The sequence below is a fragment of the Zootoca vivipara genome, chromosome 13 (genome assembly GCF_963506605.1).
Source record: "Zootoca vivipara chromosome 13, rZooViv1.1, whole genome shotgun sequence".
Taxonomy (NCBI): domain Eukaryota; kingdom Metazoa; phylum Chordata; class Lepidosauria; order Squamata; family Lacertidae; genus Zootoca; species Zootoca vivipara.
This window is the reverse complement of record NC_083288.1, coordinates 53,321,159-53,349,103: the sequence shown is the minus strand read 5'-3', so window position 1 is coordinate 53,349,103 and position 27,945 is coordinate 53,321,159. Positions and strand designations below refer to the sequence as shown.

The 27,945-nt window shown below is 51.6% G+C and overlaps 2 protein-coding genes across 2 annotated transcripts; one reads left to right on the top strand and one right to left on the bottom strand.

Moving 5' to 3' along the window:
- TAF6 (TATA-box binding protein associated factor 6) lies at nt 1–17,182 on the bottom strand. Its single transcript, XM_035135721.2, has 14 exons — nt 17,014–17,182; nt 15,680–15,854; nt 15,130–15,216; nt 14,219–14,372; nt 12,517–12,573; nt 10,549–10,668; nt 9,168–9,310; nt 8,686–8,763; nt 5,310–5,411; nt 3,245–3,427; nt 2,354–2,428; nt 2,114–2,239; nt 1,013–1,186; nt 1–867 (listed from the first exon to the last, which is right to left on the bottom strand). The coding sequence occupies exons 2-14, from the start codon at nt 15,833–15,835 to the stop codon at nt 280–282; spliced, it is 2,043 nt and encodes a 680-aa protein (XP_034991612.1). The 5' UTR covers nt 15,836–15,854; nt 17,014–17,182; the 3' UTR covers nt 1–279.
- Nucleotides 16,976–27,895, top strand: LOC118095406 (uncharacterized). Its single transcript, XM_060281400.1, has 7 exons — nt 16,976–17,107; nt 17,949–18,215; nt 18,259–19,059; nt 21,823–21,888; nt 25,509–25,672; nt 26,373–26,562; nt 27,624–27,895. Exons 1-7 carry the CDS (start codon nt 16,976–16,978, stop codon nt 27,636–27,638), a joined length of 1,635 nt encoding a protein of 544 aa, XP_060137383.1. The 3' UTR covers nt 27,639–27,895.
- The last annotated feature ends 50 nt before the right edge of the window (nt 27,896–27,945 follow it).

The window sequence follows — 27,945 nt, the reverse complement described above, 5'->3', positions numbered from 1 at the left end:
CATGCCCCCCCCAAATCGGCCCTGCAGCTCGCAGACAGAAAAGCAACACACAAGAGTCTTGATTCCTTCTCCTCTGCCCCCCCCCCCAGTTGCTCCAAGGGTGGGGAGAGAATAGACAGCACCGTTAACGTCCAATGTCACGCAGAGGCTGTCGAGACGCCACCGTCCGTCGCCCCCCCTTCCTTGTCACGCAGTGGGCAAGGGGAGGTGCCGTGTCATGTCGTGGCCTCCTCCCCCCCACCCAGCCGCCTTGTGATCCAGGGACGTGTGTGGCCTCCCTCACAGGGAGGGCGTCTGAGGGGACTCCGGCACCAGGCCCTGCGCCCCGTTGGCCTTGGCCAGGAAAGCGGTGGCGGCCGAGGTGCTGGCGCTGCTCCCGGAGGGCGGGGGGCTCTCGCCGTGTTCCTGCTTGATGCCCCCCGGGAGGGCCAAGCCGCCGGCCCCTGAAGAGGAGGAGGGCGAGAGCTGGGCCCCTCCTTTGCCCTCGGCAGCAGCGGGCAGCGAGACCACGATGTACTTCTGGACGCTGCCCGAGACGGGGGGGCTGGGGGCCGCCTGCCCGCCGGAGACCAGCTTGACCAGGGGCTGTGTGCTGGGGACGGTGGTGGTGACGGGGGAGGTGGAGGTGCAGGCGGGCCCCCCGCTGAGCGTGATCACCTGCTGCGAGGTGGGGGTCCCGGAGGCCGAGGACATGACGATGAACTTGGTGGGCGGGGGGGACGGCTGGGTGGGGGTGGCCGGCCGGGCAGAGACCAGCGTCTGCATGGGGAGGGTGAGGGAGCTGGGCATCTTGATGATGCTGGGGGCCCGCGAGGCGCTGCCGGAACCCCCCTGGGGGGCCTGGGACAAGGTCAGCGTGGGGCGAGGCTGTGGAGAGAAAGAGGAGACAGAGAGAGGATCGTGGGGGGTGTAAGATCCCCCCCCCCAGGTTCAACCTCCTGAAGGGAGAGGGGAAAGAGCCGGAACCCGTGGGTGCTTGGGGGTGGGGGGGTGCTGCCCCCCTTGCCCTTACCTGGGTGATGGTGAGGGTGGTGCGGTTCACCTGCTGGGCCTGCATGGCTGCCTGGGCGCGAGCCTTGACCACGTGGGTGCACAGAAGGGTGCCCAGCGCCCCGTACTCCGCCCGGTAGGCCTCCTGGTTGTCGGGCTGGGGGCGCAGCTTCGCCAGGACGGGAGCACAGTGCTTCTGCGGTGGGGGGAGGACATAGGAGAGACTTAAGGAGAGCAGCTGGGGGAGGGAGGACCACCCAAGCCCAGGATCCTGCCCTCGTGGCAGCCGTAAGCGACGACTAAAAACCCCGGAATCGAGAAAGACTGCCCCTGGACGTGGAGGTTCCATCGGAACAGCAGAAGAGCCTTCCGGCAAAGAGGGGACCCACCTATTCCAACATCCTGCCCGCACAGACAGCAACTAGATGCCCTTGGCAAGCCCGCAAGCAGGATTTGAGCGCAACAGCCACCTCCCTTCCTGTGCAGGGAAGTCACACAGGAGATGGATGCACTGCCCAAACTGTGTGCTCAGAAATATTTTTCTGAATTTCCTACCCATGTTGTTCTTCTTGCTGCATGCAGTAACGCATGAATCGGACCTTTGGAGTTCGTAAGTAAAGCATTTAAACTTACTAACGGTGTGGTACCTTCGTTGCGAGAGGGGCAGAGAAGGGCAGTGCTGTTAAATCGACTGAGTGGGATATTTAAAGGATCTAACAGCCTATATGGGGGATAGCTCAGTCGGTAGAGCGTGGGTCTCTTCATCTCAGGGTTGTGGGTTCAAGTCCTGTGTTGGGCAAAAGATTCTTGTGTTGCAGGGGGTTGGACTAGATGACCCTTGGTGTCCCTTCCAACTCTACAATTCTACTGTATTCCTCATGCTTCATCACTGTGCTGCATGATTCTGTGATCTTAATAGTTTTTCTGGGAGCTCCCCTCTTGCTGGAGACATTGTTCCGCCCCATGCTTTGGATCTAGGGATCCAGCCAAGTACGTAAGTACCCCACATGGGTGATCTATATTTTCCTCCCCACTGCTTCTCCCTGTGTTTGGGGCCAGCTGCTCCTCTGTACACAAGCAAAGCATTTGGCAGCAGCCACCCCCCCCCCGGCTGCCCCCTTACCAAGAGGAGACTCTGGACGTGGTCGGCCCCGATCTTGTCGATGTTGCTGACCACCGGCCCCTCGAGGACGGAGCGGACCCTCTCCCCCTCCACCTGCAGCCGTGGCAGAATGAGGGTCTTGATCACCTGGGGAGGCAGGGGGAGAGAGAGTGAGGGGGGAGGGGGAGATGTGAGCCTGGCCCAACGCTTGCCCCCGGGGCTGCCCCTGCCATGCCGATAGCCAGCTCTGAGGCTACTCACGTCATGACCCAGCTCAGCCAGTCCTGCGATGGAGCCATAGCGCGTGGTCCAGGGGGTCTTCTCATCCACCCAGCTCTAGAGGGGGAAGGAGAAAGAGAGAGAGGAGTCAGGGGTATGGGAGGCAAAATGCATATGAACATAAGGAGAGCCTGGCTGCTGGATCAGGCCAAAGCATCCTGTTATATTATAGGAAAGCTGCAAGCAGGATTCGAACACAAGAGTGGCTCTCCCCTCCTGCATTTTCCAGCAAGTGGGATTCAGAAGCATCGCTGCCTCCGACTGGGGAGGCAAAGCAGAGCTAATTATTATTATTTATGGCTTATACCCCGGCCATTTGGCCAGGCCTCCCTAGTCACTCTGGGCGGCTCCCAACAGAATATTAAAAACACCACAAAACATTAAAAACTTCCCTAAACAGGGCTGCCTTCAGCTGTCTTCTAAAAGTCAGCTAGCTGTTTATTTCCTTGACATCTGATGAGAGGACGTTCCACAGGGCTGGCGCCACCACCGAGAAGGCCCTCTGCCTGGTTCCCTGTAACCTCACATCTTGCAGGGAGGGAATCGCCAGAAGGCCCTTGGAGCTGGACCTCAGTGTCCGGGTAGAACGATGCGGGTGGAGACGCTATTTCAGGTCCACTGGGCCTTTGAGGCCTTTTAGGGCTTTCAAGGTCGGCACCAACACTTTTGGATTGTGCTTGGAAACGTCCTGGGAGCCCTCAATAGCCCTGTCCTCTGCCATGAATTTCCCCAACCCTCTTTTAAAGCCACCCAAGAAGGTGCCCATCGCAGCGTCTGGTGGCAGGGAGTTCCACAGTTCAACTCAACCTTCCCATGCTCAGCTCCATCGGAGGCCCGCGTTAAGATGCCCCCTCCCCGCAGGCGGCCTCCCACCTTAGTGAAGGTCTTGGTGATGCGCGACTGGATGTTGTTTGTGGTGGTGCTGAAGTTCTTGCAGATCTGAGCGATGAGCCGGGCGGCAAAGTCCCGCAGCGCCCAGTGGTTGTCCACGTCCGGCCGGAGACACAGCTGGCGGCTGACGATGCAGGTCATCACGGCCGGGATCAGTTCATGGAGCTGCCAGGGGGTGGGAAAGAGAAGAGAAGATCCCCATGGCATTAGAATAACAACAACAACAACAACAACAACAACATCTTATTATTTATACCCCACCCATGTGGCTGGGTTTCCCCAGCCACTCTGGGCGGCTTCCAACAGAAAAATGAAATAAAATAATCAAACATTAAAAGCCTCCCTAAACAGGGCTGCCTTCAGATGTCTTCTAAAAATCTGGTAGCTGTTTTTCTCTTTGACATCTGATGGGAGGGCGTTCCACAGGGCGGGTGCCACCACCGAGAAGGCCCTCTGCCTAGTTCCCTGCAACTTGGCTTCTCGCAACGAGGGAACCGCCAGAAGGCCCTTGGTGCTGGACCTCGGTGTCCGGGCAGAACGATGGAGGTGGAGACGCTCCTTTAGGTATACAGGACTGAGGCCGTTTAGGGCTTTCAAGGTGAGCACCAACACTTTGAATTGTGCTCGGAAACGTACTGGGAGCCAATGTAGATCTTTCAAGACCAGTGTTATGTGGTCTCGGCTCCCGATTCACTTTGGTGCACCCCAGGACACCCCCACCCAGGGCTGGAGGAGGAAGAGGAAGGGGCGTTTCAGAGACGCTAGCAGCAAGGCGAGGCTGTTAGTGTTGCGGTTTTGCCACAAAAGGAGACAGGAGAGGCTCCCTTGGGTGTCTCCCCTTTGTCACTCTCACCCACCTGCCCAATGGCCCCCAGCCCCCCAGAGAGAGCAGAGCAGGATTAAGACCTTTTGCACTCGAAAAGATTTGCCTGACCCTGCATATACCTAATTCAAAAGATAATAGAAACCCAAGCTGCTTACAGACGGAGACTTTATTTATATATAACGATACCTGGAACGTGTTGATACATAAATATTAATAGCCTGCTAAATTTTGTATCTATTAGGATAACAAACATCAAATTTGTAAAAGAATGTATGTTAGGGTAATTCTCATATATACATTCCTATATTGTTGTTGTTTTTCCTACACATTTTTGTGCCTTTCTATTTTTCTTTACTTTTTCTCTTTGTCTTTGCATTTCTTTACAACTGAAGCCTTTTCAATAAAATATTAACACAGCAATAATAAACCGCACGATAAAAAATTATTTTTCTGAACGAAGCGAAAAAAGCTACAGCGGGATGGAAAATGACGTTTCGTTGTTTTGTATACTTGCACTTTGTTTATATTTGAAAGGTTTTTCCTCCTCCTTTCTCTACTGGAAAGGCCTTGATCGGATGCTCAAAACTAATCTTACGTAACACACCTGCTTCTGTACGTTGCTGAGATCAGGCATCTGGCTTGCCTAGTTGCTCTGCTGGGATTTCTAGCTGAGAAAAGCAACGCTCGGCTGAGCCGTTTGTGACTGTTCTCGTTAAAAATGTGCCAAGGCAAATACAGCGACGCCTTGGTTTAAGAACAGCTTCGTTTATGAACAACTTGGACTAAGAATGCTGCAACCCCAAAAGTGGGTGTTTTGGTTTGTGAACTTTGCCTTGGAATAAGAACATGTTCCGCTTCCTGTCGAGTGTGTGTGTTCCATTTGTAGATTGCGTTCCCCGCTGCTATGGGAAACCACGCCTTGGTTTAAGAACGGACATCCAGAACGGATTAAGTTCGTAAACCAAGGTACCACTGTATACCAAAGCGTTTGGATGAGGCACGCTCGATATAGTCTTCTACACTTATTTTATAAAGTCCAGCCTTTTTCTCCCCCCCCCCAGCGGAACCTGGTTCAGCTGCACCATGTGGCCCATGGACCAAGTCTATGGTCCCCCCGCCCTTCCTTTGATGCCCTAAGAATGGGCTTATTTTGCTTAGTGGTCCCTCCATCCCAGAGAGAGAGAGAGAGAGAGAGAGAGAGAGAGAGAGAGAGAGACTCACGTATTTCTCCAGGTAGAGGGTGGGGTTGTCCATCAAGGCCTTCACCATCCGCATCAGGTAGATCAGGAGAGCTAGGTTGTTCTGTACCACGTTCACCCGCACCTGGAGGGAAGGAAGTGTCACCGGTAGCATTTTAGCTCTCCTTAGCTGCTTCAGCAAGGACTAGTGGGATTAGTTTAAATCACATGAGTTTCTGAGAGAGGGTGGGAACGGAAGACTGTCTTATCTCTTCTGCCTAAGTGTTGTTATTGTATGTGACTTTCACTTCTGTCGTGTCGCAGAGAACACAGATGTGATTAGGAAGTCTCTGTACATAGATTGTAAATAAAGTAGTTTAGAACTACCGATGAGTCTTTCTTCTCACTACAGTTCTGGGCACCACAGTTCAAGAAGGATACTGACAAGCTGGAACGTGTCCAGAGGAGGGCAACCAAAATGGTCAAAGGCCTGGAAACGATGCCTTATGAGGAACGGCTTAGGGAGCTGGGTATGTTTAGCCTGGAGAAGAGAAGGTTAAGGGGTGATATGATAGCCATGTTCAAATATATTAAAGGATGTCATATGGAGGAGGGTGAAAGGTTGTTTTCTGCTGCTCCAGAAAAGCGGACACGGAGCAATGGATTCAAACTACAAGAAAGAAGATTCCACCTAAACATTAGGAAGAACTTCCTGACAGTAAGGGCTGTTTGGCAGTGGAATTTGCTGCCAAGGAGTGTGGTGGAGTCTCCTTCTTTGGAGGTCTTTAAGCAGAGGCTTGACGGCCATATGTCAGGAATGCTTTGATGGTGTTTCCTGCTTGGCAGGGGGTTCGACTGGATGGCCCTTGTGGTCTCTTCCAACTCTATTATTCTACATGATGCTGAAAGACCTGCGTGCTCTTTTCAAGAGGAAAGGGTTGCATATTACTGGCACTCTGGACTGAAGGGACATGCCAGCCAGAGAGGGCCACTGTAACGGACTGGGCTGGCTTGCGATAGAACCCCAGGGTGGAAAGTGTTAATCCCAACCTCCTTGTTGAGTGACACATTCAATTCCTGAGGGGCGGGACTGCCATGAGTTTAAAAGGAATGGGGAGCAGTTATTTCAGTGGAGAGAGTTGAGAGGGGTTTGGGGAGCGGGAGCGTGTGGGTAGTAGTAGGAGATATTAGAGTGTTTTTGGAGAAGTTTACTGGAACTATATTATTCAGCCAATGTTATCTGTAACTAAGAACATGATTAGAGCTTATACGCATGAAACCATTACACATTTTACATGTCCTCTAGATTAATAAAGCTTTCTTAAATGTTACTTTAAAAATGGATGTGCCTAGTTATTCCAGTGAAGTATCCTAACTCAAGAGGGTGGTGACGGTAGTGAGGAGGTTAGACTAAACCTGAGGAGCAGGAAAATAGTTTTAAAACCTCAAGGTCAAGCCAGGAAGAAGGCTGCTGGGGTGAGCCTTAGGAAAAAGGGAATCCTGACTGTGAGCACAAGGTGGTTCCCGATACACTTGCCGGGAGTTTAAAGGGATACTGAGCCACGTTATTGGGAGAACTGGAACTGCACTTCCGATTACTGGCAGACGCCAAACCTAAACAGGCAGTTTATTTGGGCGCAAGAAGGATAGGTGGGTTGTTTGTGAAATAACCAGTTTCCTTCAACACTCTGCTGGTGTTATAGAAAGGGAGGCTCATTCGCATTGGTGGGATCCGCACATATTAGGTGGGATCATCTCAAGTTCAGTGACAACGCCGGGATTGTCGTATTAATTGGTGACACGCCCCGGGTTCGTCGCAGCCACCAGGAAGACACTCTGGAGTCTTGGGGAGTACGCCGTCTCCCCAGAGTGTTTTTCCAACAGGAAGGAGGGAGGGAGGGAGGGATGGGGAGATGGGGGCCTCAGATGAGGGGCTCCAGATCATACTGGGAAAGGCAGCTGGCAGCTACAGAGATCGCCCCCCTGGCACCTTTTACCATATGTGGTGGACATGTGCAGCGGTAAAGGCTTTCTGGGAAATGATATATAATGAACTAAAGAAAATGTTTAAAAATACACTCGTCAAAAAACCAGAAGCCTAACAGGTGTATAATAGAAGTAAACCAGAACTACAAAAGGTGAAGAGTTTCCAAAAGAAGACAAAAGACTTTTAATGTATGCAACGGCGGTAGCGAGAATGCTTCTAGCCCAGGGATGGAAGGAGGGAGAAGAACCAAGAAAGGAAGAATGGCAGACGAAACTGATGGAGTATGCAGAGATGGCGAAACTGACGGGGAAGATCAGAAACCAGGAAGATCAAGTGTTTTCTAAAGACTGGAGTAAATTTGCGATTTGTTTAAAATACCACTGTAAAAAGTCAAAACCTTCAGCAGGGATGTAAGAGCACTTGGGCTTGCTGATTAGAAGGTCGGCGGTTCGAATCCCTGCGACGGGGTGAGCTCCCGTTGCTCGGTCCCAGCTCCTGCCCACCTAGCAGTTCGAAAGCACGTCAAAAGTGCAAGTAGATAAATAGGGACCATTCTGGCAGGAAGGTAAACGTCGTTTCCATGCACTGCTCTGGTTTGCCAGAAGCAGCTTTGTCATGCTGGCCACATGACCCGGAAGCTGTCTGCGGACAAACGCCGGCTCCCTCAGCCTATAGAGCGAGATGAGCACCGCAACCCCAGAGTCGGACATGACTGGACCTGATGGTCAGGGGCCCCTTCACCTTTTATGGTTATATAATGGATGGATAATGGTAAAAGATGCAGCAAACTTGAATTTAAACATGGAACCCGTGGATGGAGGGAAGGAGGTCTGAAGGCTCGAAAGAACCTTGTATTTTAATGTTTGAAATGGTTTTGTTTCATATGTATAAAATTATCAAAAACTCAATAAAAATATTTTAAAAAGAGATGCGGCCTCGAATACAGGGCTTCCTTCGCGCCTGACCTGGAGGCTGCAGTTGGCGCGGGATGCTGCAGCACGATTGCTGACAGGAGCCAGGAGGCCTTGCCTGGCCTGAATGCCTTTGCTGCTGATCTGATACAGGGCCAGGTTCAAGGGGCTGCTGTAAAAAGCTTGAGACCCATTTACCTGCATGATCGCCTAACTCCACATGCGCCCAACTCAATGGCAGAAGAGGCATCGCCACAGGTGCTGTGCGGCACCCATTCCACATTTGCAAGAACTTGATCATTTAGTGCGGTGGCGCTCGGACTTTGGAACTCCCTGCCTCTTGAGATCAAGCACAGGCGCCCTCGCTGTACACTTTTTGGCGCCTGCCGAGAACATGCTTCGCTTAGGCAAGCCTGTCTGGATGCTTAGGAAGCAGGCGCAAGTTTTAATCTGGTTTTGAAAGACTTTTCTAAAATCCCCCAGGGAGAGCACACAACCCCCTTTGCACACAACCCCCTTACCCCTTCGGAGATGAACGTGCTGAAGCGAGGCAGCATCTGGTAGAGGCCGGGGTCTGTGGCGATGCTCTGAAGAGCCTCCTGCAGAAAAAAGGCAGAACGTCAGGAAACAGGGAGGGCGTTGCAGCTGGATCAGGCCATTGGCATCCTGTTCTCACAGTGGCCGACCCAACGCCCCAGAGGGAGAAAGCCCCCAAGAAGGATGCGAGGGCAGGGGCCTCTTCCCACTCTTGTTCTCCGCCATTCCCATTATGGGCCCCTGGTTGGCCACTGCAAGAAGGGGAAGCTGGACCAGATGGGCAACCGCTGGCCTGATCCTGCTGCCAGGCTCTTCTGACGCCCTAAGCCAGCCGAGCTTGGATTCAGAGCCGGCTTCCTCTGGGCAGGAGCAGCTCCCCAACTCCTGCAGTGGCTGCCTTGTGCAGGGGTTGGACTAGAGGACCCCCGGGGGTCCCTTCCAGCCCTTCCGCTCCACGATTTCTCACCGCCCGTTTGGCCTCACAGGAGCCCACACAGGCCTCCGTGATCTCCTTGTAGTACAGCTGCTGCTCGACGGAGAGCTCATGGATGCTGCGAGGCTTCAGCTTCAAGGGGGCGCCCTCCAAAAGGGGGCCTTTCTTCTCTTTGCCTGGCAGGGAGAGAAGGCAGGCAGGGTCACAAAGGGGCAGCAAAGCGTTTGGCAACTGGCGCAGGTCACCAGGTTGGTTGGTGACGGACATCTCCGTCTGGCTGACCCCTCCAGCTTCCTTGCGCAGGTCGGCAGAAGAGATTATTCATTGCATTTATATCCCTTGTCCTCCAAGGAGTCGATGGTCCCCCCCCCTCCCCATTTAATCCCTACAGTGACCTGCAAGGGAGGTGAAGAGGCTGTGACTGGCTCCAAGGTCACCCGGGGAACTTCAGGGCTGAGGGGGGATTCGAACCCTGATCTCGGTCCAGCACTCCCACCACGGCACCACCCTGGCTTCCTAGAGTCCTTCTGCGATGGGGCAGCTCTATGAATTAACTCAGCGAATCAATATGGGGGAAGCAAAATGTCACTTAGAGCAGGGTCTGAAATATTTTCCCTGAAGCTTGAATTTGTTTTATTCTGAATTGCTTGATGTTTTCATGTGTTGTCAACCACTTTAAGATTTTCCCCCCTTTAAAATATAAAGTGGTGTAGAAAAGGAAACGATTGATGATAATAATAATAATAATTTTCATTGCCAAAAAAGGCACATAGACAGTCGGTTGTGGTGACCATAACCTCAGTTCAAAGTGCCACTTGGCGATCAACTTCTACAGTGGAACCTTGGTTCTCAAATCCTTTGGGTACTTGAACATTTCGGCTCCCGAACACTGAAAACCCGGAGGTAAGTGTTCCGGTTTTCAAAGGTTTTTCAGAAGCCAAACGTCCAATGCGGCTGCCGGCTATTGTTTCCGGGGGGCCTGTGCCCATCAGAAGCCGCGCTTTGGTTTCTGAACGTTTCGGAAGTAGAACGGACTTCCAGAATGGATTACCGAGATACCGCCGTATATCTGAGTTTCTCGCGCTGGTCCAGACGCATTGCTCCTCCTGCGAACCAGGGACAAACCCTTTGCCCGCACAATCCACCTGCCTGTGGCACAGATTAAGGTGCAAATCCACCTAACGGTTCCTTGCCCAATCCACATTTTACCAGCTTCTCCGCAAGAATATCACCGGGGGGGGGGGGGACGTGACGTGACGTGACAAGGGCCTTCCTGAAATCAAGATACACTACACACACAGCGTCCCCCTGATCCACCAAGTTTGTAAACTCCATCAAAAAAATAAATGGGCAAACATTCGGAGTATCAAAATACAGAGCGCCGCTGCCCTCGCAAGACCTCTGTGTGTCTGACCTTTGCCATCGGGGGCCGCGGGGGTTTGCCCTTTGCCCCTGAGGGCGCCGTCCTCCTCCTGTCCCGGTTTGGTCGCTTTGAGGGGCTCAGTGGCCTCTGTTTTCTGCTGCTCCTTCGGGGCTGGCGAGGAAGGAAAAAATATGGATTGAGGTCAGCGTCTGCTTCTTCTTTGTGCAAATAAGAGTTTTGTTTACTTACTTCCTAACGTGCACCAAGCAGAGAGATCGCTCCTAACAACCAACAAAAATACAGGATTACAGCGGCGAGATTGTTATACGTGCAAAGATGGAAAGATCCTGGATCTGGCTGAAATGGGAGAGTGAGCATGCTTAATTAGAGAAAAATTGTGACTGGTGTTGAGTCAGGATTGGAAACTTCAGAGGAACTTTTTGCATGAAAATGAACTTGTAATAGTGGGATTTGAAGACTGAAAAAATACTGGTTTACCAAAGATTGGGTTTTAATGGGTGAATTTAGCTGCAGGATAGAGAACCAGAAATCCTTTTATCTTTCTTTAATCCCTTCTCTCCTCTTCTTTTTCTTTCTCTCTCTCTTTCGGTCTCTTGTTTCCCTTTGCTTCTTTTTGCCTTTGTTTTTTGTTATATTAAGTAGCTGTTTTAATTTCAGCATATTATCAATATATGCTTTGTAAAGGGTATGAACTTTTGTATTATTTTTTTTTTTAGTATCAATAAATAAAAAGGGGGGGGAAATTAAAGGATAACAAATCTGTAAAAGTGGGTACATGGAATGAGCCCAGTTGCAAATAATAAGAGTCCAAGTTAAAGAATATTAGTGTTATCAGAGTATAAAGTCTCGTTCCAGGATTGCCAAGTTTGGGACGAGGCTTGTCTAGAAAAGGATGGTTCTGTTGTGTATGTCATAAACATCGGCAACCCTCATTAATTAATGGTTCTACCCTGCGAAAAGTAACATGGAAAGGGATGAATTTTTTTGGGGGGGGAGTTTAAAAGTACTTTCCCCCCAAAAACCAGAGCCCTTTCTGTTGGGGATAATTCAGACTGAAATTCCCAGTTTTCAAAAAAGGTTATTTATGCATGCCACTACTGCGGCCCATGTTTTGTCAGCCCCAAAATGGAAAACGAGCGAGCAATCAAAAAAGAATGGCAGCTTAAGTTGACATAATATGCACATCTCACAGACTTAACATATAGAATAAGAGAACAAGAAGAACATACGTTTAGAGAAGATTGGAAAACGTTTATTGAAGATATGGGAAATAATTGTATACAGCTGAAAACGCTGGAAGCATCAACAATGTAAACAAGTTTTGATGGATGCAATAAGGGAATACTGAATAATGGTATAGTTACAGGTAGGTAGCTGTGTTGGTCTGAGTTGAAACAAAATAAATTCCTTCAGTAGCACCTTAAAGACCAACTAAGTTTTTATTTTGGTATGAGCTTTCGTGTGCATGCACACTTCATCAGATACACACGAAAGCTCATACCAAAATAAAAACTTAGTTGGCCTTTAAGGTGCTACTGAAGGAATTTTTTTATTTTGAATAATGGTATAGTTTTTGTAAAATACGCAGGGATTTATGATATGTAAAATGAACCATGGAAAGAGAAGAACGGAAGCCATTGGCAGAGGGCCTTCTCGGTGGTGGCGCCCGCCCTGTGGAACGCCCTCCCAACAGATGTCAAGGGAGTAAGCTACTATCTTACTTTTAGAAGACATCTGAAGGCAGCCCTGTTTAAGGAAGTTTTTAATGTTTGAAGTTTTATTCTGTTTTTAATGTTCTGTTGAAAGCCGCCCAGAGTGGGCGGGGTAGAAATAATAAATTATTATCATTATTGATATCTTAAGGATGCAAAAATGAGCATTTTAAATGGTAAAACAGAAAAATTAATAAAAATTATATACAATACAAAAAAAGGAAAGAAAGTAACACAGAAAGTGCCCCCATCAGATTCGCGGCATCAACCGAAGCGGCCGACTCACCTGGGGGCGGGTTTTCCGGGATGGCAGGCTGGACCCCCTCGATGCTCAGCCAGTGGGCTACGAGAGAGGGGAGAAGAAACCTCAGAGGGAAAGAAAGAGGCAAACCTCCACACGCTTTTGCTAAGCTGCTGACCCACAACCTTGAGGGTCCCAGCGTGGATCTCAAGAGTCGCTCCTCCTACATGCTTGTAAAAAAAAAAACCTCTTCAAAGATCCCAGGGGTCGGACTGGATGACCGTCGGGGGTCTTTTCTAAGTCTACAATTCTAAGGTCTCTCACACCAGGGCCAGAAGGGACTGCCAAGGGTCATCTAGTCCAACCCCTTGCAATGCAGGGATCACAGCTAAAGGACCTGACAGGTGGCCAGCCAACCTCTGCCTACTAACTCACCCAGGAAGGAGAGTCATCAGGTGGGGGCAGGGGGCAGAGAGCTCTGCAGGTTTCCCCCCTGGGGGGCTTTGGCTACTGATCAGGGTGCAGCCCTCCTCCTCCTCTTCACCTATTTATTAGCCTAGTCTTTTGGGTGGGGGTTCTAAGAACGCAAGAAATGATGTTTTTGCATATGCTGGAACTCTCCCAGAGTGCCTTAGCCCAGCCTCCTGTTCTCACAGTGGAACAACCAGATGCCCATTACAGTCGTACCTTGGAAGTCAAACGGAATCCATTCCGGAAGCCGGTTCGATTTTCAAAAAGGTCGCAAACCAAAGCACAGCTTCTGATTGGCTGCAGGAAGCTCCAAAAATATGTTCACAAACCAGAACACTCACTTCCAGGTATGGGGCATTTGGGACCCGAAACGTTCAAGAACTAAAGTGTTTGAAAAGCAACGTATAACTATACAGTGGTACCTCTACTTACGAATTTAATGCGTTCCGAACGCACATGCGTAAGTCGAAAAAATTTGTAAGTCGAATCCCATAGGAATGCATTGGGAGAAAAAATTCGTAAGTCGAAGCAACCCTATCTAAAAATTCGTAAGCAGAAAAAATCCTATCTAAACCGCATCCAAGATGGCGGACGGAGCTCCGTTCGTAAGTAGAAACATTCGTAAGTCGAGTCATTCGTAAGTAGAGGTACCACTGTATTGGGAAACCTGAAAGCAGGATCCGAGCACAAAAACCCCTCTCCCCTCCTGCGGTTTCCAGAAACTGGGCAGCGTGTCTGGAGGTCCTGGGCTGCCCAGACGACAAGACACCCCCCCCCCCCGCTCCCCAGCCTCGCTTATGGGGCCCAAAGGAAAGCAGAGCACGATGCTTGGCACCCGTTTGGCTGCAAGAGTTGCCAGGAGGAGGTGGAAAAGGCGTCATCCAAGCACCTTAAGGACTCCACTCTGGATCTGTGTAGGGCAGGCACCCCCAAACTTCGGCCCTCCAGATGTTTTGGACTACAATTCCCATCATCCCCGACCACTGGTCCTGTTAGCTAGGGATCATGGGAGTTGTAGGCCAAAACATCTGGAGGGCCGCAGTTTGGAGATGCCTGGTGTAGGGTTTTCTGCTGAGTCTTTTGTCCCTGATATTCCGCATGCAATGGTGGAGGGCAGAGACTGGTTGGTTGCCCTCCATCGCCCTCTCCTCCTGCATAAACGCTGCTTTCATTTGCCAACGAAACATTTGCCAACAGGAAGCACCCACCTTCTCCGCAGCCCACCCTTGATTTGAGCGCCAAACAGCCCCTGGGCTCCCAGCCACCCCCACCTCACCTTTGAGGCAGACATCGAGGGGCACCCGAGGCAAGGGGGTGTTGATGATGTCGCTCAAGTCCACCTCTTTCTCCTCGTAGAAGTGCAGCTCGCGCCCCCCGCCGCTGGCGTAGCGGAAGGGGATGAACTCCTGGGCGTGGAAGCCGTACAGCGGCTGCGGTGGCAACAGAGGAAGAAAGCAGGTCAAGGACCATCCCCAAAAGGGGTCGCCCCGGATAAGGCCCTGCTGCCTCCCTCCCTGAATCCAACTCAAAACGCCGCCTGCCCCCGACTCAGCTGGTAGAGCAGGAGACTCTTAATCTCAGGGTCGAGGGTTCAAGCACCACGTGGGGCAAAATATTCCTGCATTGCAGGGGGTTGGACTCGATGACCCTCAGGGCCCCTCCCAACTTTGCAATTCCATGAATCTAGGATCGCTCATTTATTTTAACTTCCTTCCTACGACGCGGAGAAAGCGCAAAGCATGATGGCATAGCACTGTTAAGTTCAACACAATGAGCTTTTGATAACAGGGTCAAAAGAATGAAATGGAGCAAATGAAACGGATGCAGTTGTACCTGGGGGATGAAAACACAACTGACACAACGAAAGAGGCAGGGAAATGAACAAAAGGGTCTTGTCCATTTACAGATGCCGCCAAATGTAAGGAATTCGGCACACACGTGGCTGCCATGCCATAAAAATAACCCGCAAATAGAGGTGGAATCAGAAGATCAGTGTAACCCCTTAGCCACTATGCCAATTTCTCTGAAGCAGCAATGAACACAGAATCATAGAGTTGGAAGGGACCCCAAGAGTCATCTAGCCCACCCCCCTGCAACACAGAAATATGCAGCTCGAGAAGATGGCTCTGCTTCCACACAAACACCCCCAGCCCTGCCGAAATTCCCTGCCCCACCCCAAAACCTCACCTCCACATTCTTCAGTTTGAGGGCCAAGTCGATGTCCCCCGTGGTGAGGGTCCGGCGTTTGCCCATGCGCATGAATTTCAAGGCATCCTGAGGGGGTCGCAGCAGGAAAAAGAGACAAGGCAAAGGGTTGGGTGCACCTCAAAGATGGGAGGCCAAAGCGGATGCTCCCCCCCACCCCCAGTAACAACCTCTTCCCCTCCCCACCTCCCCAAACCCTGCAGGGCAACCGCCTGCCAATCATCAGGTGGCACAATGACGCTTTCTGGGGCCTGCACAGTTAGAAGACAAGCTGGATGAGCAGAGATGAAACGCACAGCCCCACAAACCTTTGGGGTCCCCCGAGACATTACTTGAACATGAGAAGAGCATTTACTGCCCCCCAACTTGGCGTCAGAGCGTAGCCGCTGTGACTGGTAGCCCTTGAAAGCCCTCTCCTCCTCCGTGAATCTGCCTCATCCTCTTTCAAAGCTATCTGAGTTGGTGGCCAGCCCTGCCTCCTGCGAGAGGGAGTCCCCCAGTTGAACTCTCTGACACAGGAAGAAATACCGACCTGGGCGATCTCCTTGATGCGGTAGCTGACTTCGTCCGCCAGCATCTGGCAGGTCTCTTCAGGGACTTGCCCGATGCCCATCGACTCGGCCATGACCTTCATGGACTCGGTGGGCAACTGCATGTTGCTAAGCTTCAGCTTCTTCTCTTCCGCCATCTTGGCTCAACGGCTGCCCCTGCGGGTGGAAAGAGAACAAAGAGCCGCAGCTCCGGTCACCCGCATCCCTCACCCACAGGCAGCCTTCTGCCTCAACCCTCTCAGACCCCAACATTGCCCGACCCATAGCAAAGCCTTTTCGGTGGTGGCTCCCCATTGGCATAATGCCCTCCCTGGAGACGTGTGCCTGCGTCCCCCGCTATTATTGCTTTACCAACTGATTTTCATGGAGATTTATTTGGACACGTAAGAAGTACATGCTTGGAAACATACATAACAAAACCTAACTGTGATTATTATTTGTTGGAGCACGGAAAAGAAACAGGGGCAGCTGAGGAAAGCCAAGGAGCTAAGATACGGAGATGGTAATCTGGGTAACAAATGGAATTAGTTTTATGCATTGCAGACCAGGCCGCCCTGTTTAGGGAAGTTTAAAATGTTTGATGTTTTATCGTGTTTTTCATATTCTGTTGGGAAACCCAGCGAGACGGGCGGGCAGGTATGAATAAATTATTATTATTATTAGGGACTTTTGGGAGGAAATCTAAGGATCGGGTATTCTGACGGCCGAATGATACCCTTCCTGGCAACCCAGAAATCACTGCTTTTATGGTTTTTAAACTATTACTCTTGAGTTGTTGTGTGCCACAGTGGGCTCTTTCAGGTGGCAGAATAGAAGCGGAATAAATAGCCATAGGAAATAAGGAGCGAATGGGCGTCCAAACGGCGAATGCAACTGAATGTCAGAACCAGTGTCCCAGCCAACTCCAGCCGACTGAGCTGCCCGATTTGCGAGGGAGCTGGACGGAGACGTGGCGGGCTCAGCCTTTCCGTGCCCAGGACCACCGGGGGAAGAAGGACTAGGAAAGGGGCGATGCCTGGAGCCAGGGTGCGACGCCCCCCCGGGGACGCGGCTGCCTGCGAGCCCAGAGACCCTGCAGGGGCTGCGCGTGTGGGTCGGTGTCCAGGGGGGTGGGAGGGACCCCCAGGGATCATCCAGTCCAGCCCCCCGCCATGCAGGGACCTGCTCGACCGCTCTGCCTCCGCTGCCCCCCCGGAGCACACAGGCGGGGGGGGGGCTCCGTGCAGCAGAGGGGGGGGGACTGGCCCTGCCGCCCACGGAGGAGCGGCCCCCGGGGCATGTGCAGAGCGCAGCCAGCCAGCGAGGCGCGACTTACCGGCGGCGGAGGCCTCCCGGGCTACGGCCGCAAATACGGTATAGCCGCCTCCGGGCGACGTCCCTCAGGCGGCGCCCCTACATCCGCATATACGGTAGCCCGCTCCAGGTGGCGTCATCCGACGGCGCCCCTATACCGCGACGGGGAGACCTAAGCTCCGCCCACAGCCCCGACCGGAAGTGCTGAAAGGGCGCCGCTAGAGGAGGAGGTAGGCGGAGCTTTCTTTCCTCGCCCTGGCGCTTGGTTGGTGGGGGTGGCTTTGTATCCACACGCGCATGCTCACTCCTCCTCCTCCTCCCAGAATCGGCGGAGGAAGACGCTGAGGCGAGAACACAGAGGAGGAGCTGCTAGAGCGGCACCTGCGCGCGTGCGCATACTTCCGGTCTGGGGGCGGTGTGTGCAGCGGACGTGACGTCACGGGGTGGGAAATAGAAAAAAAAACCTACAGGTTTATTTACTTCTGTCACTGCTTGCAATTTAATGATTGCTTTTATTCTTTTTTTATAGCAGTTCTCGTTTTTGTATGTAAAGGTGGTTTTACAGGTATGAATAAATTATTTATTTCTTCAATTTGCCTGCCTCTCTCAAGGGTGGTTTACGGTATAAAAAGGGGGGGGGGATGCAGAGAGACAGACCCACGCAGGTCAGCCCAAGGCCTGGGCCTTTATGAGATGCAAGGAAGGCACCAGGGGAGCCTCCCTGGGGAAGGAAGCAGCCCACAGATGGGGAGCCACCACAGAGAAGGCCCCGTTTTCATGTTGCCTTCTATTCCTCTGTGTGAGCCTTTTCCTGGCAAAGGGCAGCCTCAGAAATCTCTGCCAGGTTGGCAAGCAGAGCCAAAGATGCCCCAGCCAAGGATCCCTGTGCCACAGGCAGTTGGCCTAGATGAACTTTTGGGGGACCCTTTTAACTCTTCCTTATCCTGTTCCGTAAAGGTCTTCAAGATCTGCTTTGCCAGGACCTGCCGGGAGTTTTGCCCTCAAGCCGTCCCTCCACCACCTCCACCAGGCAGAAAGAAAGGACCCTTTCACCTCCAGATCTCCCTTTCCATGGCGCACCGCTCACCCGCCTCCCCCTCTTCGAAGCCACGGACAGCCCCCTTCCCTGCACGGCTCATCCCTGGCTCCCCCTACTCGGTGCTGGTCCTCCAGGAGGGCTTTTCGGAGGAGCTTTGCGACGGCAGCACCCGAGCGGACGGGACCGTCTCCCTGGTCTTGGGTCCCCACCTCACCCTGGTGGACACAGGGGGTCCCTGGGGCCGTGAGCGGCTGCTGGCGGGGCTGGCCGAGCAGGGCGTGTCCCCTCGAGACATCCGCCACGTGGTCTGCACCCACGGCCACTCTGACCACGTGGGCAACCTCAACCTCTTCCCCGAGGCCCTGCTGGTCGTGGGCACGGACGTCAGCCGGCCTGATGGACGTTACCTCCCCACGGATCTGCGCCGGGGGCTCCCCTACCCACTCCACGTGGGGCACCTGGATGTGCTGCCCACCCCGGGCCACACGGGGAACGACGTCAGCCTGCTGGTCCACGGCACTTCCCTGGGGGACGTCCTGGTGGCCGGAGACCTTTTTGAGCATGAGGGAGACGATGGAGAGTGGGAGCCGCTTAGCGAGGACCCTGCGCGGCAGGCAGAGAGCAGGGCCCGTGCCCTGGGCATGGCGGATGTCATTGTGCCAGGGCATGGGGGGCCCTTCCAAGTCTTCAGGGAAGGAGTTGGGTCTCGAGGGGAGGGTCTGGGTGGACTCCACGGCCCCAGCCAAGAGCTGCGGAGCTCTGCGCCCCCAAACACAAATGGTGACCAAGAGGATGAAGGATTTGGAAACTAAGCCTTGTGAGGAGCGGTTGAGGGAGGTGGGGGTGCTTAGCCTGGAAAAGAGGAGACCAAGAGGAGATCGGAGAGGCAACTTCAAATATCTCAAGGGCTGCCCCATGGAAGATGGTACCAGCTTCTTTTCTGCCGCTCCAGAGGGGAGGGCCCAAGCCAATGGCTTCAAGCTCCAAGAAAGGAGATTCCGACTCAACATCAGGAAGAATTTTCTGACGGTGAGAACAGTTTGACAGTGGAAACTTGGGAGGGGGTGGACTTTCTCCTTCCTTGGGGGTGTTAAACAGAGCTTGAATGGCCATCTGCCATGGATGCTTTAGTTGAGATTCCTGCGTGAGGTTTCTAGATGACCCTAGGAGTCCCTTCCAACACTACAATTCCACAAAATAAATATTTTCAAGTACCTGAATTCCAATTAATTCTGGGCTTTGAACCCTTGTACTAATTGCGCCCATAAACACCTTGACAGTGGCCACAGAAGACCCTCTGTTTAGTAACGCTGGTGGACTTTTTTTTTTTTACACTCCCCTGCCAGATGCACCTTGGCTAGCTTGCTCGAGCCTCTTCTGGCTCTTGTTCCTTTGCTTCCTGTTTTTATCCCCTTAGCGGTCTTGAGGTGATGGGCAGGACGCAGGAGCCCTGTGTTGCAGGGGCTTGTACTAGATGTGGGGACGTTTATATAATTCAGCAGAGTTTAAACGATCCCCTGTTTGAGTTTATGCAGCGGCAAGCGGGTTGCTAACTCATTGGAGTCCTGTCAATAATTATACCTTCCAGGTTGATAATAATCCCTTTCTGTCCCTCTTAAAGAAAACACACATGAATCTGAATCCTATTCACATAAACTACTTTACTATCAGATTCATTCAGGTTTACAGAGTTGTTCCTGAAGGCAGGCTTAGCTTACATAACAGATAAACTATATACTAGATAGTAGTGAGTCATGAGAAGACTCCTTGCAGCTACCGACAAAACTGCCTGGCACATAGAGTTAGTCCTCTCAGAATGTTGGACTTGACTGACAGCTTCATATCCCACACTAGACAGCCCTCGGAGGTTTCCCCAACTCTCCAATGATCCATACATTGGTTACTTCAAGGCTGGGCTACTGCAATGCACTCACTGTGGGGCTTCCCCTACTCTTGATCTGGAACCTGCCATCGGTGCAGGATGCTGCAGCACGATTGCTGACGGGAGGGAGGCCTTGTCAGCGTACAACACCTGTGCCGGAAATCTGAACTGGCTGCCAATTTGCTACTGCGCCAAGCTCAAGGCATTACTATTAGTACACAAAGCCCTTAAAAACTTGGGACCAGTTTTCCTGCAAGATTGAGGGCTTCGGTTGGGGGAGTTGGCACAATACCCCTTCCACATTTGTAAGAAGTGGGTCGTTTACACTCTGGAACTCCCTGCCTGTTGATATGAATGTTATCAAGCAGGAACCATCCCTGTTCTCTTCCTGGCGCCCACTAAAAACTTCCTCGTTTAGACAACCCGTCCCAGATGCTTAGCAAGTGTCCAGTCTTTTAACTTTGGGTATGTTAAAGTCTTGAAAATGTTTCTTGGTCTTTTTATCTTTTTGTAAAACTGCTGTGAGAGGGTCTTTCTCTCTTTACAGTCATGTGGGGTGTGGATTTTATGAGAGAAATGCCGTTTTATCATTCTATGACCTCGGGAGGGGCTGCCTCTCCTTCCTTGGGGGCTTTTAAGCAGAGGTCAGGCGGCCATCGCATCAGGTGCGACTCCTGCACTTGCAGGGGGTTGGGCTGGATGACCCCTGGGAGCCCCTTCCACCTCTACGCTTCTCTGACTCATCCTTTGGAACCCCTTGCCCCCGGCGGCGCTATCTGCTCACCCCACTTGCTTGATGGCATCCGAGGGGACAAAGGTGGCATTTACGAGCCAAATGCGCTGGGAAAGTCCAAAGGCTTTTCTCCCCGTTCTGGTGCCCACTTCCTCCTCCTCCTCCTCCTCCGCACCTGAGTCTGCCGGGTGCCACCCCTCCTGCCCCCTCTGGGCGTATAAGGCTGCCTCTTGCCCCACAGAGCCCCATTTCGGCGTTGCCATGTGCACGGGGGCCTGTTCCCGCGTGCTGGGGGCCGCCCTCTGGCCTTTCGCTCTCCTCTGCATTGTGTGCAACATCATTCTTGCCTTCCCAGACTGGAAGACCCAGTATGTCCACCACTGGGGAGAGTACCTGACCCCCGAAATCCTCTACCTGGGCGGGCTCATCGGAGGGGGTATCATGGTAAGCATCAGCGGCAAGAGGGAGCCGCTATTAGCCGTAATAGGAATCCTGTACGGTCTTTGCAACAGAAGGAATAATCTGGCAGAGGAGACTTTTGGGGGGGTCTGTGCAGAAACCCGGCTCTTTCTCTCCTCCCCCCCCCCCTCTTCAACTCTCTCTGGGACAGGATGAACAGCCCTTAAGGGAAGGATCCTGGGCAGTTTCGCCTCCTGAGGTGTTTTCATTTTCCTTGCAAGATGCCTTGAGAGCTTTTTGAGAATCGTGGCCTGTGGGACCCAAGGGTCATCCAGTCCAGCCCCCGGCAAGGCAGAGATCGTGGCTACCGCATCTCGGTGGAGAATTGCCTTTAGTGGGTTTTGCGACCACCTCATGACTCTGTGTGTGTGTGTGTGTGTGCGCGCGCAGTAAGTGGAATGAAGCTGGAAAACCGTTCTTATTAATCAGCTGCACACACCCCAACCCTGAAAAGCGGGCCACTTGCCATACAGATTAAGAATTCCCCCTGCGGTGGGTGGGTGGGTGGGGAATAGGAGAGAGGGCATGTCCTGTCTCCTGCAGAAGTGGGATCTGAATGCCAGGCTGGCTGCCAACAGCTGGGCTGTGGGTTTGGAATGGGGGGCAGGATGCTATGGGAAAACAGGAGTCCCGGGGAGGGGGGTTATTTGTGTGTTTCGGGGGGGACGACACATTTTCATCATGTTTCTTGAGCTGACGAGTCTTCTTTCCTCCCCAGGTGATGGTTCCAGCCGTCCACATCCAGGCCACCGGGCGCAAAGGCTGCTGTGGGAACCGCTGCGGGGTGAGATGTGGGGCAGAAACTTCTGCTTTTCTGGCAGCCTAACCTCTCCCCACTCCCTTGTTCGTTTGCACATGCCAGCGTGGAGCAGGGGCGGGAGCGGACAAAGTGCCACAAATTCCCAGGCGATACAGGAGAGACATGTTTTGTTGCAGCTGGGGCAGAGGACAGCGTCCGGTTTTGCTGCCGCAGATACACCATGGCGTTTCTTTTTTCTTTTCTTTTTTCCCTATCCCAATTATTTTTATTAATTTCCAAATTATTACAACTCTAACCAATTTAATTTAATTTAATACAATTCTTTAAAATCAGGTTTCCCTCTCTGGTTCCAAGCATATGATCATCAACATTTCCTCGCATAGCCGTATCATTTCTAATTTAGAGTCTAGTTGACGTCCTTCACTTGCCGTTAAACCATTCTTCCAGGTGGCCGCTTTTTCCACCTTACAATCAGCGCCTCCATTACATCTTAAAAATAAGTAATCCGTTTCACGTCTGTACTCCTTTGTGTACCTTGTTGTTCCAGGCTGGGAGAGTTCATGACTATCTTCCTTTTTTATATATATATAATAATATTTTATTAATTTTCCAGAAAACAAAAAAGATTAACAAACCACTAAAAACAATAAGAAAAAAGCAAGATAAAATAAAAAGAAAAATACAAATACAAAAAGAAGACAAAAAAAACAAAAACATATAAAACATTATATCTTATCTCCTCACATTGTAGATTTGGGACCTCCTCGGGTTCCCGTTCCTGTGATTCTTATATACAGTTCTTAATTAGCAAATTCTATATCAGAGTATTCACCTTATAAAAACTCCTTCTTTCCCTGTAAATATCATCTTCACATGTTCCACAGTTTTAATTACAACTTAATTTCTAATCTAAAATATTACTTTAGCATATATTTTTTAAATACAATTTAAAATCTTACCATTCTTCTTCTATCGCTTCTTCTCCCTGGTTGCGGATTCGTCCGGTCATCTCAGCCAGTTCCATAAATTCCATCATCTTCATCTGCCGTTCATGACTATCTTCCATTGTCCAGTTCTTTGGAGTGTTTATCGGGATGGTACAAGGTCACATCCCGTTCCTTCCGCTGTTTACAGACAAGCAGACGAGCTGCAGACATAAATAACTCAGAGTGCATTTCCAGTCTCTGCCATTAAAATTCCGCTCTGGAGTTCTTCCTCGGCACACAGTTAGAAACAAGATTTTTCTCTCTCAAATTCCGCCTCTCTGCCAGATCTGTTCAGCAGCAGTTTGTTCTGTTTTCCCTACATTGCTCCATCTACACTCCTAGCCCAGTCCAGGAATAATTTTAAATAAAGTCCATTCAGCCTCGGTTGCGGGGGGGGGGGGCATAGTAAAGACTTGTTAAGTTCCTTGTTGAGCATGAATCAAAAGCCTCCCCCCCCCTTTTTTCCAATAGCACAACAGCGGCTGCACATGTCTCTTTCATTTTGCAGGGGAGGACAAGGAGAAAAGAGACAATTTGAAAACCATAAGAAAGCACAAAGCACCTTGTCACGGTCCTCAAGCTTCAGGGGGGGGGGGAGATTCAGATACCTTCAAAGGGCCAAGCTCAGTCCTTTCGGCAGCTGACTGATCGCAGCCCCTTAGCATACAGGTGAAACTCGGGGAAATTAGAATATCGTCGATAAGTGCATTTATTTCAGTAACGCAACTTAAAAGGTGAAACCAATATATGAGATAGATGCATGACATGCAAAGCAAGATATGTCAAGCCTTTATTTGTTGTCATTGTAATTATTTTTCATTAGGCGGGTCAATTATAAATGGAATGTAATTAATGAAATGTAATAGCGAGAAGGGGACGACAGAGGATGAGATGGTTGGACAGTGTTCTCGAAGCTACGAACATGAGTCTGACCAAACTGCGGGAGGCAGTGCAAGACAGGAGTGCCTGGCGTGCTATGGTCCATGGGGTCACGAAGAGTCGGACACGACTAAACGACTAAACAACAACAACAATAGTGATGTTTATTTTTGTATTATTGTAACTATTTGTTTTATTACTGTGGAATTTCCAAAAGAAAGCATTTGTAAAAATAAAAATAAAAATAAAAAATAATAAGTTGCATTACTGAAATAAAGGCACTTTTCGACGATATTCTAATTTTCCGAGTTTCACCTGTATGTCGGTCCAAGAGCGCCTCTTGATTCATGCCAATTGTCCGAATTATGGAGGAACAAGTCACAAACCAAGGTGGAGACGGAGGCTCGTCCATGGCAGGGATACCCTCCCAGGTCACACCCGCTCTGCCTTTCGAGTTGGCAGACACGGGCTTGAGCGCCACAACGGGGTGCAGGGAGCTCCCCAGAACCCACTGGGGAACATCGCCAGGAGTTTTGCCTCATAAATCCTGGCTTTCCCCTGCCTAAACCTCTTCTTTGTCCATGGAGGGCAGCGGGGAGCAGCCACGATTGACTCATGACGTGACGGGAAACCTCACCATGCCCTTTCTACTTTCTGCGAAGAGAAGTGACCGCCGGTCATTTATTTTCTTTTCATTACTCTGGACTTGGCTACCCGTCTCGAGGCACCAAGATCTCCTGCAAGGGATTCCCACACGGCGGGGTTGACGTCGCCGGTCTCCATGTCACGTTTGCAGACAGCTTTGTAGTGCAGAGTTAGTCTGCCAAGGAGCTTGGTAAATGAAACCAGCTCCCCATAGAGCTTATCCTTGGGGGATCCTGCCCTCTTCCATAGACATGGCCAAGCCAGCGTAGACGTCGCTGAGACAGGAGTGCGAACATGCTGGGAATGTGGGCTTGGAAGAGCACGTCTCTGTTTGAGACCCTGTCCTGCCATGTGATTCCCAACATGTTGTTGTTGTTGTTGTTGTTGTTTAGTCGTTTAGTCGTGTCCGACTCTTCGTGACCCCATGGACCAGAGCACGCCAGGCTCTCCTGTCTTCCACTGCCTCCCGCAGTTTGGTCAGGCTCATGTTCGTAGCTTCAAGAACACTGTCCAACCATCTCGTCCTCTGTCGTCCCCTTCTCCTTGTGACCTCAATCTTTCCCAACATCAGGGTCTTTTCCAGGGAGTCTTCTCTTCTCATGAGGTGGCCAAAGTATTGGAGCCTCAGCTTCACGATCTGTCCTTCCAGGGAGCACTCAGGGCTGATTTCCTTAAGAATGGATAGGTTTGATCTTCTTGCAGTCCACGGGACTCTCAAGAGTCTCCTCCAGCACCATAATTCAAAAGCATCAATTCTTCGGCGATCAGCCTTCTTTATGGTCCAGCTCTCACTTCCATACATCACTACTGGGAAAACCATGGCTTTAACTATACGGACCTTTGTCGGCAAGGTGATGTCTCTGCTTTTTAAGATGCTGTCTAGGTTTGTCATTGCTTTTCTCCCAAGAAGCAGGCGTCTTTTAATTTCGTGTCTGCTGTCACCATCTGCAGTGATCAAGGAGCCCAAGAAAGTAAAATCTCTCACTGCCTCCATTTCTTCCCCTTCTATTTGCCAGGAGGTGATATATATATTTTCAGGGGGAATTTGTGTTCCACCCAGAACCAAGTCCCAGTTCCAGGGCTCTTCCTTCCCTGGGGCTGGCCACTAACCCCCGACCCACATTTCCTCCCCAGATGTTCCTTTCGATCATCTTCGCAGCTGTGGGGGCCTTGGGAGCCGTTTACGCCGTCGCCACCTCCTCTCTGGGCCTCGTTCACGGGCCCCTGTGCCAGTACCAACTGACCAACGGGACGCTGGGGTGGGGCCGCCCCTTTGAGAGCAGCGTGGAGGACTTCAGGTGAGTGAGGGGTCTGGAGGGTGTTGTGCATGGGAAGCTTTTCAGAGCAGGCCTTGCGAGGCACGGCGGTGTTTGTGATTTATTTTAAAGGAGACATTACTCAGTCCGGGCTTCTCAAGTGGCAATGAGTTCCAGGGGCTGCGCTAACCAGGCTCCCTTTGAAGGAAAGAGCTCTGGAGGCACAAAGCTTTTTTGTTGGTATTTGATTTATGTACAAATGTATAGAAATGGAGCATCGCGGGAGGCAAAGAGAGGGCGGCCCTTCAAGGCAGCAGACTCTGCCATGGCCCTGCTTGTTTTGTCTCATCCTAAGTCTGGGTCAGGCCAGTGCCCCCCCCCCCCCGGTCCTGCATCCTGTTTGTTCTCGCAGGTGCCCCTTCTGGGAGATCCGCAAGCAGGATTCGAACACAAGAGCAACTCTCCCCTCCTGCGGTTTCCAGAATTATAACCCCATAGGGGCTAGCAGCCCTCGATAGCCCTCTCCTCCCCCCTGGATCTCTCTCACCCCCTTTGGAAGCCATCCAGTTTGGGGGCCCTCACTTCCTCTCATTCAGGGGTGGAATAGGGGTCCAGGGCTCAATGCCCCCCTCTTTGTGTATGTGGGTCCCAGGTTTGTGAGCCAGACGTGTGTGTTGGTGTGATGAAGACAGTTGTGAGCATGAGGAAGCCACCCGTCTCTCTCTGCCCCGTTCTCTTCCAGCGAGAAGAACTACCTCTTTGATACGAGCTTGTGGGACGTCTGCCTGGACCCCCCCGGCGTCACCCGCTTCAACGTCATCCTCTTCTCCCTCATCCTGGCCTCTGGCTTGGTGGAGTTTTGCCTCTGCGTCCTGCAGGTCCTCAACGGGCTTTTCGGCTGCGTCTGCGGAACCTGCAACGAGGAAGAAAAGGTGGGTCTGCTGCTCCCCCCCCCCAAAGGCAGCCACCTCCCTAGCTCAACCCGGGGGGAAGCCCAGTCGGAAGCAGCCCTGAGCTCCTGGAACCACAGAATTGTCAAGCTGGAGGGGAACCCAAAGGTCCTCTAGCCCAACCCCCCTTTATGGAGGGGGGGGTGAGTTATTGGTCTGTATTTGTTCTTCTTTCTGGTATTTTGTGCTTCTTTAGCTTGTGTCTTTATGTTGTCAACCACCCTGAGATCTACGGGTGAAGGGTGGTATGCAAAGTTAGTTAATTAATATCCAGCTAATAATAAAATAAAATACCGTACTTTTCTGCATATAAGACTAGGTTTTTTTATTAAAAAAATATCTTCAAAATTGTGGGTCATCTTATACATGATGACAATCTCCCCCCATTTCTCTATTTGGAGTCCCCAAAAATAGGGGGCGTCTTATACACAGAAAAATACAGTATATATCATTATTATTATTATTTACTCAGTGGCCTTGCGGCTCTTGGTGAGCAGAGGCCTTGCAGGAAGGTAGATGGGGGGGAGACGCACAAGCACCTCCTGCAGCCCCCTTTCTCTGGAGGAGGAGGCAGCAATGGGGCATGTCTGGGGGGGGGACTCGTTCTTTCCTGGGGGTCTTCCTGGGTGCCCTCCTTGCTTCCAACTCCTGCTGCTGCCCTAACCAGAAGCAAACATGTCCCAGCGGCGAGATGGAGAGCCTAAAATGAGGGTGGGGTAGAGTCCGCGATTCCTGCCTTTCAGGGGGGTTGGTCTAGATGACCCTTGGGGGTACCTGCCATCTCCGCAATTCTAAGACCCGTAGCTGTGGCTTGAGCCCCCATTGGCCAGCTAGAGTGGGGTGCCCCTGCGGTCCTTCGAAGGGACAGCCAGCCCCCCACCCCTCTGGGCCTGTGCCGCTGAGCTGGACTGGGCCCAGTCTGCAAAGCCAGCGTTGGCAAGGGAAGAGTGGGGGGGGGAGGCCTGCCCTCCTCCTCCCCACAAAAGAGCCCCTTCCTCCACCCCACATTCACGCTCTGCCTTGTTTTTGTCTTTCCCTTCTAGGAAACCTACCACTGATCCCTCGCTGGCTTCCTGCTCGTGCGGCTCCCCCACCGACCTCCCCCTCTACGATCCCGTGATATATCTATATATTTTTAGCTGAGATTCCTGCATTGCAGGGGGTTGGGCTGGATGACCCCCGGAGGTCCCAACATGATGATTTTTGTGATTCTTTAGGTGCATTTCCTGCCTAGAAGCGAGAGGAGCACCTTTGCCCTCTGTCTCTATCTCTGCCTTCCGAATCAGAGCAGCTACAATAAACCGTTCCCCCCGCCTCCGAGTCCTTTCTTCTCCCTTGCGTCACCTGCTTCTTTCCAGCTTCTTC

What these genes read in the sequence shown, in the direction of transcription:
- LOC118095406 (XM_060281400.1), top strand. Translation starts at nt 16,976, where the DNA reads ATGTGCAGAGCGCAGCCAGCCAGCGAGGCGCGACTTACCGGCGGCGGA. An exon ending in TCAGGAAGAATTTTCTGACG is followed by an intron (nt 19,060 to 21,822) that starts GTGAGAACAGTT and finishes TTTCCTCCCCAG; the next exon opens with GTGATGGTTCCAGCCGTCCA. An exon ending in AGCAGCGTGGAGGACTTCAG is followed by an intron (nt 25,673 to 26,372) that starts GTGAGTGAGGGG and finishes GTTCTCTTCCAG; the next exon opens with CGAGAAGAACTACCTCTTTG.
- TAF6 (XM_035135721.2), bottom strand. Translation starts at nt 15,835, where the DNA reads ATGGCGGAAGAGAAGAAGCTGAAGCTTAGCAACATGCAGTTGCCCACC. An exon ending in CGCGGCCCCCGATGGCAAAG is followed by an intron (nt 9,311 to 10,548) that starts GTCAGACACACA and finishes TCTCCCTGCCAG; the next exon opens with GCAAAGAGAAGAAAGGCCCC. An exon ending in CCACCCTCACCATCACCCAG is followed by an intron (nt 868 to 1,012) that starts GTAAGGGCAAGG and finishes TTCTCTCCACAG; the next exon opens with CCTCGCCCCACGCTGACCTT.